At 39.9% G+C, this 15,615-nt stretch overlaps 2 protein-coding genes across 2 annotated transcripts; one reads left to right on the forward strand and one right to left on the reverse strand.

Annotated features, from left to right (window-relative positions):
• Positions 1-484: 484 nt before the first annotated feature.
• On the forward strand, positions 485-4,971 carry LOC306741271 (transmembrane protein 116; the record flags this gene model as incomplete). The annotated part of the gene is made up of 12 exons (XM_079223542.1): positions 485-517; positions 662-705; positions 1,125-1,188; positions 1,377-1,508; positions 2,225-2,329; positions 2,424-2,473; positions 2,583-2,702; positions 2,817-2,862; positions 3,289-3,360; positions 3,504-3,657; positions 3,788-3,870; positions 3,961-4,971. The coding sequence occupies 12 exons, from the start codon at positions 485-487 to the stop codon at positions 4,111-4,113; spliced, it is 1,056 nt and encodes a 351-aa protein (XP_079079668.1). The 3' UTR covers positions 4,114-4,971.
• A 1,607-nt stretch (positions 4,972-6,578) lies between these two features.
• Positions 6,579-12,505, reverse strand: neto2b (neuropilin (NRP) and tolloid (TLL)-like 2b; the record flags this gene model as incomplete). The annotated part of the gene is made up of 12 exons (XM_079223306.1): positions 6,579-7,028; positions 7,106-7,198; positions 7,302-7,432; positions 7,980-8,093; positions 8,703-8,829; positions 9,090-9,191; positions 9,494-9,621; positions 9,753-9,800; positions 9,958-10,206; positions 10,739-10,894; positions 11,299-11,358; positions 12,496-12,505. 12 exons carry the CDS (start codon positions 12,503-12,505, stop codon positions 6,579-6,581), a joined length of 1,668 nt encoding a protein of 555 aa, XP_079079432.1.
• Between the last annotated feature and the right edge of the window lie 3,110 nt (positions 12,506-15,615).

Here is a 15,615-nt window from a genome sequence, read left to right on the forward strand (position 1 = left end):
AACATAGTTTCTCAGTTCAGAGTCACTGCACTCCACAGTCCCCTGGGTATGAGAGACAGTGTGTGTCTCGAGCTGTGTGTTATTAATTCAATACCTTACAGAGAAATTCTCATGACAGTTGATGAACAGCAGCAGAGAAAATAAGGGTTATACAATCACTGTTATTTTGGTAGGAAGTTGAAGCCTCTAACAATGAAGGTCCAACTAGTAAGGAGGATATTCTGTCTCATAGTTTTAATTTCTTGAAAGACTGGTAAAACCAGGAATATTCCCATTCCGCCAAGGGATTTCCATTTAAAAGTGTCGCACTAAGCACACACTTAAAGCAGGTGGAGTCAAAACAGCAGCATGTGACAAGGTGTGGACTTTTATAGAGGTGAGCCCTGGCAAGAAATCATATTTTCACAAAGACCTGCTATGGAGACAGGTCATTTAGCCCAAACAGAGTGTGAGTTTTGAATAGACTGATGATTGGAAATTCACCATGGAGCTCAATGGTACACTAAGTGGAGATCAGGTATGCACTTACACTTGATAGGTTATTTTTATGTGAATGCTTTAATTCATTGAAATTGAAAACAGCTTCTTTGAATGACAACTATTAGGATGGAAATACTATGTACATTTCTGGTAACATGTTTGAATTCTGATTTTTCTTTAGATTGATGTTCTCTCTACTGAGTACTTAGTGTTACTCACTCTCAGGTAAAATACATTGTCATTCATTTTCTCTTTCATTCCTGATTCCTTACCGGCAACAACTGTTATTTATTTACATAAGGATGTTTTATAGCAACCAGATTATGGCATTTTGCAGAAATGGGTTGTACATTAGGCTATAATTTCAGTTTGCCAAACTAGGTTTGCCAAACTAGCATGGCAACAGTTAAGAAGAGGCGGGAATTCTCTTTCTGGCTTTCTTTAGTGTTCCTATGTGTCTGTTCTATTAGGAATATTCCCACTATGTACATGTAATGAGTATTCAGCACTGAATTGTAGTTCACAAAATATTTGTAGCTGCTAAAAACTTAAAACATCCCTCAGTGAACTCAATCACCCTGCTGCTGTGTACTGCTCTGTTTACGATTCCCTCGGTTTATAATACTCCACATTTGTCTCCGCAGTGTCATTGGGAGTTTTTCTGTCTTGGTGGTTTCCATGGTGAGATGGAGGCACCTGAAAGAACAGGTGAGTCAGGTTGTTTGTGCTTATGTACTAGTGTTGCTGTATGTTGTGTGGTTGATCAATAGACAAAATATATATTTTATAGTTTTTATAGATTTAGTTTCAGTGCAGAGAATTTGTTGTTTTTTGGTCTTCTTATGCATCTCACAGTTTTAGAGCAAAGCAACATCCTTTATTGTATGTGTTTGCAGGTGCACCTCCTGGTGCAGCTGGCCCTGACAGACCTCCTGGCTGCTCTGACCCTGATGTCCACTAGTGTCATGAACAAAGTGAGCGCTGACAACAGTGTAGCCATCTGCCAATACAGCCTGCCGTTGTCACTGGTGAGTAACAGTTACTTTCACTTTGTTCGTCCTCTTACCGTACTGAATCATTTACACGATTGTTTCATGGTCGGAGGAGTGTTAGAGCTGAGGTTTAATATACTTAAACTAGCCTGGGACGTTGAGAGAGGCTTGGGTGAATACATCCACATGAAGGGTTGAAGGTCAGATCACTATTTCAGAGTATGATCACATCACTAGAGTTACTTAGGATTGTAACTGAGACTGAGCAGTAAAATAAGTCAAAACTGTTTGTTCATTATATTGCATCTATAAAGCAAAGGGGGTGGCAGTTTTGTTGCTGTGTTATGTCACAGTGATGAGAGAGATCAGAGAGAAGGTATCGATTTTACTCAGTTTCATTCAGTTACGATTGTGGCTTTCTTTCAAATTATACATATGGACAATATTTAGCCTTTTAAAGTAAAATAGTTATTCAATGAAAGGTTACATTTCTGAATCGGTGAAAATGAAAAAAAAAATATATTTTCATTGGTTGGTGTGATATTCCCAAAACACCCCAATTTAACCTCTTCAAATAAACTATTAATGGAGTAGGACAAGGACTTTTGTTTTAAACTGATGGTGATGGATCATATTTAAATTTATACCTGAATGCATGCAAACAAAAACATTTTGCATCACTGTATATTGTGCTGCAATAATTTGTTGTCTTTGACAGTTGCATTTCTGTGTGTTTGTCCTCTCTGTTTCAGACATTTTATTTCATTTCATTTCTGCTTGTGGTGGTTTACGCATGGAAGTCAAAGAACCCAATCCAAGGGTGGAGAGCCAGACCCACAGAGGATGAGTGGGTGCAGGTGAGGCCTCCACTGCATGTGTGGATTATAGTTTGTACAAAAACAGTAAGAACATATTAAATAATGTTATTCTCCCCATCTATCTGGTTTACAGAGTCGGTGTATAAGGAAAATAGTCGCTATACCTGTATATGCCTATGTTTGGTGAGTTTGTTAACAGTGTTGTAAAACTTCAATTACCTTTCCAGCAATTTTGGACGTCATCTTGGTGTACACAATTTAATTCTGTATCTCTGTGTTTCCAATATCACAGGTTGATCCCCATCACAATGTACTTAGCATACGTGCTCCCTCCCTTCAGAAAATCTACCTCGCTGATTCCAGTCCCTGGCAGTTCCTTGATTGTTGGTAATGATACCAAGTACTGCACCAGGTGAGCACAGAACTTGCATTATGAATGTACTAAAGTCACTCCTTTCAACTATGTAACAGAAGTGAAACAGATCTGTTCAGCTGCGTTTTTGACCTTTTGATTTTCTTTTCTTAGTTGTATTTTGTTCTTGCACGTCTGGTGGGATGCCTGCTCTGATGCTGTGAGTATGAAACTCTCTCGATACGTTTTTAAACCAAAAGACTCTTCGTACATACATCAGAATCAGAATCGGAATCAGCTTTAATGGCCATATACGTTTTCACATACATGGAATTTGACTCCGGTTTCACTTTGCTCTTCGTACTTATACACAGTAACAAGATAAATATAAAAAATACAAAAAAAAAAAAAGACATTAAGACAGCAGTACCAAAAAAAAGTGCAAATAGTGCAGATGGAAGAGTCTGATTAATTGTTAATCAGAGTGGCGGCCAGTAGAAAGAAGCTGTTCCTGTGTCTGGTGGTTTTGGCATACAGTGCCCTGTAGCGCCTCCCAGAGGGGAGGAGTTGGAGCAGCTTGAGTTGGAACAACAATAAGTGTGTTATAGTTTGTACTGTGTCTAAACTATATTTATTTTCTTCCCAGGAAATAATTCATGACACTTTCATCAGAGGTTTTCTTTTCGTCATTGTGATACCAGTGATGTTGTCTTGCTCTGTAAGTAATAAGCAATAATTTGACATTTACAGTTTTCTGTCAATATAGTCATGACTTGTAATTTTACAGTACTATCTAAAGCCTTGAATTAAATATGTATATGTGTGTAAGCAGACTGTTATCATTTTAGTTTCTTGTTTCAGGTCATTTACTATCAGGTTGGTAAATGGTATGAAAGACATGAGCAGGAAGGGCTCTTTCCTGTGGAGGGAGATGGACGTTCAAGAAGGAGATTCAAAAGAGTGTTTTCTACAGCAAGGAATATGGTGATGGTCATCTTATTCTGCTGGACACCAGGTACACACACACACACACACACACACACACACACACACACACACACACACACACACACACACACACACACACACACACACACACACACACACACACACATTTAAATCTAATGTGCCTCTTCCTGCTGTAGCTCTTGTCCTCATCTTACTGTCTACTCTGATGATCTGGACCAACATTGAACAACGCAGCCTATTTGGTCTTTATATGATACAGGTATGTTTCAGAAGACAAGAATTTAAATGAGAAAATTAAAATACTATCTGATGTCTGAGTTGCAGATTACATTATCTTTATTTATTTCAGGCTGCAAGTGTGTCACTGCAAGGCTTCCTGAACAGCATAGTTTACGCTTGGGGACGGCCCAACTTCACGGAGGCCGTTCTCGGGGAGAATACACCCCTGGTGGCACACCAACGCTTGGCCTTCTTCGATGAATCACTGAGCAGCTCGTTTTGATTGTTGAGTCTAAACGCGCTCAGAGACATTTTTTGTGCTCCGGAAACAACATACTGGCCTAAGGCAGACTGACCGCATGCCTGCACACTTCATGACTCTATGTCAATCTAAACTGAAACACAAATAATTTTATTTGTGGGCCTCGGATTAAAAGAAATAGAAGAAAAAGATGAAGGACACACAAAGACTCTTTAAGAAGTGTTTTTCTCTACAGTTGCTGATTTTTTCAAGAATTTAACAAAGTCATTGTGTGTATGGGAGCACTTGTTATATAAATGGGGAAAAAACGGACTTCTGGATGAATTGTCAAATTTAGTTTTATTTATATAAGTGCTATTGGTGTATGTGATTTAAAGTGTTAAATAATTGACTTGTTGTGAGGCAGTCCCTCTGCAGTTCAAGACAAGAAGGAGGAAAAACCGGTTATGGTTGCATAATATGCATTCACCATTGTGTCATTTCAGAAGCATGTGTCGCTTATAAAATAACACAGAGTTCAGTCTGGGGAGTACTTCTGAGTTGGAACAGTGAGGAATGCTGAGACAAAGAAAGAACAAACTATCTGCTTTGTCATGTCTGTGTGCAACCATAAATATATCTCATAAAGAATATTGTGTTCTTGTGTAACTGTACACTTTCACGTTATTTTATCCTAAACGACATGGTCATGTTGAACTAATGATTGATAGACTGCAGGCCAACCTGTTGGTGCTTGATCACCTGACTCACTCATGTATCTACTGTACTGTAAAGTCAACTTGATGTTCACTTTCTTTGTTTCTGGTCACACAGTTGCCTACATGAGGTTGACGCACACAATATAACACAAGGGTTGCACTTAACGCAGTTATATGACAATGAGGCGAGATGTGTCAAAAAATGTTTGACTGTTTACTAACAAGTTTTTTAGTTTTTTTCCATTATGTTCATTAGGAATTCAGTTGAGAAATAAAAAACAAAGACCCTTGTATGGTAGGTTGAGTTATTGTCACAGCTCCAACTGTTCATTTTACTAATTTACTAATAAAAAGCCATGCAGCATGCATCACCTCAGCCTGTTGATCTACTTTTAATTTCTTTGGAGCAATCCTCTGATGTGCCCCAGATATGATAAAAAGAATGACAGTGCACCACAGCTTTACTAAAAACAGCAACACTCAGCAGATTTACACTACCTGGGAAAGAAAGAGATTTGATAAGTCTTGTTTCTTCAAACATAAGGCCATTATAAATGCCCATTTGACACTTATCAGCTGTTTGTTCTTATTGTTGTTTTTTTGGGTCATGAGCAGAAAGTAGCCAAGCAGAGCAAACCTTGTATTATTGTATTAATTATTATTGAGCATGATGAGGCTAATGGCCATAAACAGCACCCATAATGCAGTGACAATACTGCATGTTCTTGTCTCTATGTGTACACATAGTTGCTCCATTAATTATCTGCTCAGTGAATTTTCTGAATATGACGAATGAACCACACAGAATTGCTCAGTATACTGCAAGGCTTTGGCTTAGAAATCACTTTCTGGATTTCTGAATGTGTTTTGTCCTCCAGATCCAAGGTTATCGAAGTAGTTTGGCACACTGAACACGTTCTCATCAAAATCATCATTGGGATGAAACATGATAAAAGCAGTCTATCGTAGACATCTGTCAAAGGTGACACTGTCCAGGGAATGTGTTGTCCTGAGGAAAAGACATGACAGGAAAGGATCTCTGGCTTAATCAGTTCAAAACCTTTTCAAGGTCTGTTTTTCGTATTTATTTTAATCTCCATTAGACAAGTTCAAAACCCGATCACTTAATTCTGTGTCATGAAGCCAAAATTGAAAATTAAATATAAGGTTAGACCTTGCCAATGCCTAACAGTCTGGTGCTTTTGGTGGTTATATCATTACACTACTCGCCATCATACTGACAATTATAAGGGAAGTTCCAACCAACACACCTTTTAGAAGATTCCTGATCAGCAGACACACACCTGCTGACTCGAAGGCATAACCAAAATAGGTGCCGAAATGTACATATATATTCTTTAATACAGGGGATGAGAGAGATTTTTACATTGTAACCACACTTCCTTAAAACATTTATTCAGATCCTGAACACCGACTGAAAACATTTTAAAACAAAATCTATTTGCTTTACAGTAAAATGTTTTTAGCAAAATACACTATAAACAAGAACAATACACAGCATAATCGGTCTTAACTTTTACACAGATCACAAATACAATAATAGCAGCTCCCTGTGAGCTGTTTCAGTGTTCGACTAGAGACAGCAGTGCTCAAGTACCTTGAATTATTTTTTTTACTGAAGAACTGCTCTGTAACAGATCCTGTATTTCCCAACCTCACTGTGAAGGAAGCGAGTGAAAAAAAGAAGTAAAATTGCCCCCAAATTGTGGCTCTGATTGAAAAGTTGTCGCTGCAGTATTTACAGTGCTAACCTTGTCTTTTCTTTTTTCAGAAGTCCATGGACAAGGATCTTTGCTGGGCCATTTCATAGTTCCCTCTTCGGCTTCCTGCTTTGCGTACATACACATCATATCTTCCATCTTGCTCCTCCTCTTCGTCCTCTTCCATCACTCTATCTTGCCGGCCCATCGCTCTATCCCCCATACCGTGATGGCCTTGCATTCGTCCTGGTTTCATACTCGGCCAGCTCTTCTTCCGCATACTGCTGTTCAAGTCCCTGAAGGGAGGTAATGAGCTTTGAAGGTCCTCTCTGAAAGGGGGAAGCTCCAGGGATCCTCCGCCGATGTCATGTGCACCTTGACCGGCTTTGACGGAGTTGACAGAAGCCTGAGAGCCACAGTGGTGTTCGTGAACGCAGCGTGAGCCGGATGAGGATCTCCTGAGCGCCTGCAGGGACTGGAGTTCTTCGGATAACTCCCCAAGGTCCCCAGACATATCCTAAAAAAGATAATGTTGTTACGTATAAGAAACATCCCCATGTACAGCTAATAATGTATCAAAGCATTCAAACTAACCTTATCTCTGAGAGTAAAGAGTTCATAATGCGGAGGGTCAAACACCTCCTGGAGATCGCCTCGGTGGAACAGGTTATTCTTACGTACCAACACCTAACCAACACCAAATTATGATTGAACACACTTTACATTTTTTTGCTCTTTCTACACCGATATTTTGTCACTAAGTAATACAAATAACATTACTATATATTACCTTCTTTCGTGGCTGTTTGACTTGCACCAGGATGGAAACAATGAGGAGCAGTAGCACCACTCCCGTAGACACGCAGATCACTGTCCCATGAGTCTTTGTGATCTGGTGAAAAACCCCTTTGCTCTTTTTCTCTGGATGATGGATATGAAGAGTGACAAGGAGAGATAAAATATAAGAGACATTTATTGGCGCAGAGAGTACCTCGGTCAATTACTTGTTGCCATTCCCATCAGGACAGTCTGTATCTTTGGTTGCCAAGGACAATTCAGAGCCTTCACTAAAAGCCAGTTTTACTGATAAATAGCCAACCCAATTAATTGAGATGCTTAAGAGTCACAAGCAGCCAAGAGGCCTTAATGGTCTTTTCCCTGGAAAGGCGTTAAAGACGATGACATCATGATTCTCCTGCTAAGAGGAGATTTTTAAAAGATATTCTGTACTGTTCAACATTCACCAATATGCTTTGTGGAGGGAGAAAAATAAAAGACATTGGAGAAAAAGAATGGAGAGGAGCCTGTCTGAGTGTCTATTTTAAAGCCACAAGTCTATTTTGATCCTCAAGCAGGTGTGACACAACGGAGATTTACCATATTACATAACGCTACACAACAGATTTTAATACAGCACAGCAGATTTCCTAAAATAGAATTGCAAAGTGCTTTGGTGCAACAGGAGTACCTTTGCAGTTGCTTTCATCCCATGGAAAGACACAGTTTTGTATGCCGTTGCACACCAGAGAAGTGTTGACGCACATGTTACTGTGGCAAAAGAATGCGCTGCCTAAACAGGGTGCTGAAACACAAACACGTGTATCAGTATGTGATGCCAACACAGCAGGTCATAAAACAGGAAAGTCTTATAATTATCATTTAAATGAAGAGTATTTAAATAGTTATAAGGGCCGCAAACACAGGACTTCCCCCAGGAGACCACTGTATGTGTCCCATGTGAAACCACAAGTAAATGTTGTCTTCACGCTTGTTATACAACGTCGTGTAAGAAGGTCCCCTCAGGGCGGTTGTTATGCTACTATTTAAATACGCAAACCATGATATATCTTCTCACCTTAACCAAGTGGTTTTGTTGCTTAAACTGAACCAATTGTTTCACAACATTAACCACGAGGCGTCACAAGGCGGATATGAAACATATGTTTAGTTCAGAAACATCAACATTCAACTACTCCGTGGTTTGCTGAACCGTACAATGCCAGTGTTTATTTATTTTCTAGTGTCTGGGTTGGGTTCTTCATACAACTGCTATCAAGACAGCTTTACTTTTTAAAAAGCACACATCAAGTCCACACAGTGTGCTTGTCACAGCTGCAGCAACTAAACAAAAAGGACAATGGCAAAACTGTCAAATGACGAAGGTTAAGAATAATCTGAAGTGGAAACTCACGGTCTGCGAAAGAAGTGAACAGCATCCGGAATCGGCTGAGACGGCTTGTCTCATCAGCCCACATCCTCACTACCCCCACACCGGTGTCCAGCATGATGTCATTAGCTACTGTACTACAAAACTTAGCCTGCAAGAAACCACACATCATTTTCTTGTATAGTTTTGGATGTGTAGTCTCATTGAGGCCAAGGTCTGTAGAACAGTTGCAACTTCAAATATTATAATAGAAAAACCAGCGTGCATGACAAGGAAAAAAGATAAACTCTGTTGTGTGGCAAAAGGAGAGAAAAACAGAGTGTGCAACAAATACACTACATCGTATTGAGATACTTTCATTTTACAGGCTGCAGTAGCAATGTATATTACATATGTTATAACATATATTACCTTTAAGTCCTCAATGGCATTGCTGCCATCATAAACAGCCACAAAGTTCTTCTTACATTCATTTGAGTTTTCCATCTGGTATTCCAAGAATCTCAGGTAAATCTGGAATAAGCAGTGAGGAAAGTTTATTTCTCATGCAGTTCCTTGTATTTTGCTTTGCTAGAAGACCACATGACGTTTGAAGGTACCTCTGCATTAAAGGATCAAATATAAATAATTTCGTGCTAGCTTAACTGCATGTGTACTTATGTTGAGTGTTATGAATACATAAGTTCGCTTTATACATCAAGCTGTGGATGTACTGTCCAGGAATGTTGAATAATAAAACACTTAACGCGCATTTATCAGTGGTTTTAAAGAAGCTAAGCTTATTCTGCTGTTATGCACAAGATAACTTGCCATACCCTGTTGTTTGTAGGGGCTCGTATAGTCCAGATGCAGTCCACTGCCTGGTCTGGCTTCACTTTATAATCCTCCTCCACCTGACTGGAACGGATCAAGCCGTCAGCCCCAGTCAGCTCAAACTGACAATCTGACCCACGGACAGTGACAAGAGGCAGATAAAAGGAAAACAGATGATTGGAGTCGATGGGGAAATGAAGCTGCCGGGACTTTGCGTCACATATTGATCTCGAGGTACAACAAGTGGTGTGGTTGCACTACCTGGGATGGGGTTTAAGAGTCCTCCCACGTGCAGATGAAACTCAGGATCTTTTGAGGGAAATCAGTGGAAGTACATATATTTGATTTGCTATGAACAGCAGAGACATTTGATCAAAGCATTATTTGAGAAGACTGAACCAGGATGGAATAGTGAGAAAATTGCCATACAAGGATCAATAAAGCCCTCCCATTGTGTTTTAATCACCTGCTGTAAAGCTGTACTGGACCTGAAAGCCACTCCCCTCCAGCTCTTCATCACTGAAGAAGCGGATCCACATGAAGCGTCCGCTAGAGAGGACGAGTCCAGGACTGGCCGAGCCACAGAAGCGATTGATGAGTGGCGAGAAGCTAAAGGGACCGTCCCGCACCTCGATGTGGTCGAAACGACATTCAAATGACGCTTCGATGTAGAAGGTCTGATCAAACAGCAGCTCTATCCGCTGGCGGGGCAGAGCTGAGGGAAGCAAAACGATGAGTCACATCCACACAGATGGGATTCAGGGATATAACGCTGCCAGAGAATGGACAGCGCAGTGAAAAAACATTTGCTCCTTTTTTTTTATCCAAGAATTGCTGTGGGTCAGACTGCTTTGTGTGCTCCAGTAGCAATTATAGGGAAACTGATGCACACAATTACAACTAAATGTGATGCATTCTTTGATGTCCATATAATGAGGAAAGCACTGTGAAAAGGTTATTGCCTGCAAGCTTGTTTGTACTTTAAAGACCATAGAAGGAAACTTTAGCATTGGTCAGTATTCAAACACTGAGAATAAATACTGAAATAACAATAATCCAAACTGCTATTGTTATTTCCAATTTGATCATTACAAATACAAGTGTTATTTTGTTCCAGGGATTCCCTTTAATTTCCATCAGAGGGATCTGACCTAATTTAACATCCAAATCAACAACATTTACAGAAACTTAACAGGAGCTCAACTTTTTTAACAGCAGTGAAAAGATCCGGCTCAGTTCTTGCTTACCTTCCAGTACGTACAGGCACTCCTTGTTGGCAGGGTATGTTTTCGGGTAGTTTGGGGAATTGAAGGCGCCACCTTCTGTGTTTCGTACCCAGTTTCCACAATGATGAGATTGCTGCGGCCGTTGAGGTCTAACCCCTTTTGATTCTGCACCTCCATCTGTATGTATGAAAGCCAAAAATGATCTAATGGTGGAAACATTATTTGTGGACTTGATGATAAAATGTGAAGACAATAGGCACCTTTGAGTCAACTGGATAGCTAATTGTGCAGAAAACTTCAGTGATAATTAATTCAATGAATTATTTGATGTAAAGGGACAATTCACTCTGAAATCTAAATACATATTCAATGTATTGTTTTGGTGTGAGTTGCCTAGTATTGTAGATATTGACCATAGAAACGTCTTCCTTCTCTCTAAAATAATGGGACTATAAAGCACTCGGCTTGTGGTGCTCAAAGCGCCAAAGAATGCATTTTAAAAGCTCAACAGCAATGTCTCTTACCAGAAATTATGACCTGGTTCCTCTATCAAAGAAGTGCAGTGAATGTGTCAATCTTACCTTCTTTAGTCTTTTGTGCCAGAGCAAATCCTTCCTCAAGAAACAGGAGAAATATCCACACTGCAAAAGAAGCCGAGTGTGTAAAATAGAGCACAATCAAGGAATAAAGGAAATATAGAGAGCTTAGCAGGATTTGTGTGTCTGTGCTTGGTGTCTCAGATGAATCCCTTAATGTATATAACAGGTCAAGCAAGTGCAGTTCAAAAGCTTGACAGGGAAAGAATAAGGACACACTGCTTGGACCATCTGCTTGCTTAACTCTTTTTCCTATTTGTACATCCTCCTTTCCCCCGAAGGGTTCCATGTAATGTGGACGAGAGGAAGGAGCTGTTAACATATCTAAAATAAATAAGTCTTTGAGTCATGAAGTCATATTTTGTGCCACATTTGTGTCCATTACATAAAATGACCTAAATAGAGCATCTAGCCCAAAGGCACCAGGCCACTAACATGTTTCTTTGAGTTTTCACCAAAGTGGCGTGTTGACAGGTTCCTGTGAACGTCCACTCACAAGCTGCAAGGCATAAAACAACCACAGTTATCTTATAGGCTGTTATATGTGACTGAGTTTGTGTACGAGGGAAGTGAGTTTGAAAGACATTTTCCCAAACAATAACTGGCATCTTCACTGAAAGTTGCATTGTTGTTATTAATGATGTATTGGTTGTCTGTTCTGCTTGTTTGAAAACTGCTTACATGGGCCTCTAAATTTATAATTATATATGCAATACATTGACAGGGACATGCAGGGACATTATTACGAGTGTGAGTGTGACAAGGAACTTAAGCAGCATCAGCCCAAATCCTCCTGTCCAAGCACAGAGACACATGCTGATGCATGAAAGAGATTTCCCCCTTTCAATTAGTTTTTTGATATTTATTCATTTCAAACGTTGTCTTTATTTTAATACCAGAGTGCATCATCAATCGTTGCCATATTTCTATCTTTTAAATGTCTCTTGATTGTAAAAATCCAGGCACGTACTGGTTTGTTTTTCTTTCTGACAATTATTTGGTGCAAAATGCAGACTGCACACGAAAATACAAGAAGTCTGTGACAAATGTGTCAAGAGTGTGTCGATCAAACCACAACTGAACAAAGATGATCAGAGATTAGAAACTCTCGCCTCTCTTGCATTTCTCCCAGACAACTCATCAAACGTCCAAAATCATGCAAATATGGATTATCCCACTCACCGACACGCATCCTCTCAGCTGAAGTCCGTTTTGGGGGATTTGATTTCAAACTTGGCCAACTGTGAATCCCTCACATCCCCCGTTCAGTACGCATTAGAGCGTGTTAGATCCACCGATTTACGGAATCTCACGTTCACCTTTTCATCCTAATTCCAATGGTCAAGACGAGAGAAGCTTCTGGAGCAGAAAAACAACTTCTGACTCACCATTAGTATTCTCTTATAGTAAAAAGAAACAGATGAGGTCAATGTTCCCGTGCAAGGACGCATTTCTTGCAGAGCTCAAGTCTATCAGTCTGAGAGTTGTCCTCTCAAACACACGGATGATCTGTCTGAGGCTGCTCGCGGGTTTAAGATTGAGCTCAATTGGCGCGAGAAGGGAGAAGAGCTGATTGCGCATGCGCATCAACATATGAGTAATCGCTAAAATGACTATCTCCTCATAGCCTGTTTGGCATAATGATGAGTTGCATCAGGAATTCCCATATTTAAAAAATGAATTAGCTGTTAAGGGCAAGTGTCACGCACACCCACGCACGCGCGCACAAACACACACACACACACACACACACACACACACACACACACACACACACACACACACACACACACACACACACACACACACGGCACTCATGGGGCATAAATCAGTCACACTGCATTTCTTTGCAGAGCAGACATCAGGGCTCATTCCCTGTTGTCTATTCTCATTTTTCTTGAAGGGCACACAGTGCATGAAGCCAAAAAAACTGAATTGCTGTTCAATTCAGATCCTTTACGTATAAATTGCACTTGGAAAGGGAAACAACTTTTGAACAGTGGCCACTGTTGCCACACAGTTTAATTAATCATGTGTCATAAATTGATTGTATTTACAATCTTATTCAAGTATACTAACTACTGTCTTCAGATTCCTTCTGTAATATAGTGAATTGAAAGTATAAAGTAGTATACTCAATTCAAGAATAACTATCTCAAATCTAAGCAGTAACTCAGAGAACGACTGTTTCTACTCACACAAGCAGTATGCGTTTACCTTCCTGTATGTCATTTATGTTTGAAAAGTCTACTATTCTTTTTTTTACTGATGATAATAATCGTATTTCTTTCCCTTTTCTTTGGATTTGTGTTTCTTACTTAAAACAAATATAAGTATGACAGAAAAAAGAACAGCAGCCACCAAACTTCACAAACAAGTATCCTTTCAGAAAGCGAAGGGGCCATATTTTCAAAGTCTCCAAAGCCATTATTATTCAGTAATGTGGGACCAATTTCCCTTCAACAGTAACAACCCCGGGGTGAATCAATTTGGCAGAATATGAACACACTCACCCATACAACACATGCATAATAAAGTTACATCATCTGAGGCTGGCCTTTAAAATGGCACTATTTCCTTGCGATTGATTATAAAATGAAAGTGTTGACTGTATTTTCTGGGGCGTGTTTGGTTTGGGAGGACTGCTGCCACACGCCTCATCCTGAGCTTTGTGACATTTGAACTGCAGCGAGACCGTGCGGCTCGTCTACGAGCCTCTATGAATACCAGCTGTCACAGATGACCAGATGCCACTCAAATGCGAACTGGCAAACCAAAACACCTTTGTTTACTGCACATCCAGTATGTTAAAACCTGCATATGTTGCCATGGCAACCATGCTGGTGTCTCATCTGCTTCTATTGAGGCAATCAGGGACCTAAAAGGGGGTTTGACAGAGACAGGATCAAAGGGAAATAAAAGTCAAAATCGCTGGAGCTGAAGGGAAAGCTTCAAGTTTTCTTCGAATCCCTCTTGAGGAGATGTAATCTTAAGAAAACTTTTGTAATAGTGAGATGTCCTTTAGTTTAGTTCATTTATTAAACACACATTGTATGAAACAGTGCAGAATTAACCAAAAGGTAATTTCCCATCTGTAGTCCTTGATGTGTCCTTGAGGTCTTTCATTTTCTTCCACTAAACACATCCCTGCAACCTTGTGACTGCATACAGTGCTCTGATAAACCCGTCGTCAATGTGCTGCATGTGTGTGGGCTCTCTCTGTAGGAACTATTCAACAGTGAAGATAATCAGACATATTTTTACAATGGCACAGTCTTTTGGCAACCTCCGAAAGGAATGCAGACAGAAAAGTGGAACTAAAGGAGGGTAATGAATCCCAAAGTGTTCAGGGTTGTAATTAGCATTTTGATTGGAGTCCTAACCAGGCAAGTGATTGCTCTTATTAGCGTGTGCTTAAGGATGAAATTAACATCTTTAATTTGGCAGAGTCTACGGTTGAGTGAGCCAGGTGACACTGCTGGGCGAAATCCATTTTTACTCCCTCCATTCTTTCTTTCTTTAATGGCGAAAGAACACACATGAATGCATGTGCGTGTCTTGTATTAAAAATAACTGAAAATGTCTGAATTATCAATGAGCTTTCAAGAAAAAGGGTCTTCTTTAAAGTCAGGGATTACAGTTCACTGCAACATGCAACACTATGGAGGTCCCAGGTGCTCTTTCATAACAATAATGATAATTTCCGAGCACACTTCCACAGTAATACACTATCTGCTTGTGCTTTGAATCCATGCCAGTGTTGCTTCATCTACTCTGTGCAGTAAAGCAAAACAGATTGACAAATTTAGATGAAAAGCACTTTTATCAGCTTCTGATGAAAAGTCATTAAGATACCAAGAGCCTGTGATTGGCAGGAAATCCCTGTGGATTTGGCCTATTACTGTTGATGGGGAAGCACAGTGGCCTACACTTCCCAACTTTAATAGGGTGGATTACTGCACCCAGGGGACTTCTCTTTTTTCATCACATTGATTTGGGTGTATGTTTTTCTTAGCAAGACATATTTATTGCCTTTGCTAACACCATGGGCTTTTGATGTTACATCTGTAGATTATGTCACAACAACACCCTCATGCACAGCTCTCTGTGTTAAATCCTACACTAGCTGAGGATGGAAAAACTACATCTCGTGGAGCAATAAATGCCTTTACTTCAATGTACCTACAGCATAATGTACTTTTACTTTAAGGTATAACATAGAGATCATCAAAAAAAATATCTCCTCCGAATTTTGACTGGAAATGTAATCATCCTCATCTGCCATTCTTTACATAATAGTCC

This window comes from Taurulus bubalis (genome assembly GCF_910589615.1).
Source record: "Taurulus bubalis genome assembly, chromosome: 9".
In the NCBI taxonomy this organism is placed as follows: domain Eukaryota; kingdom Metazoa; phylum Chordata; class Actinopteri; order Perciformes; family Cottidae; genus Taurulus; species Taurulus bubalis.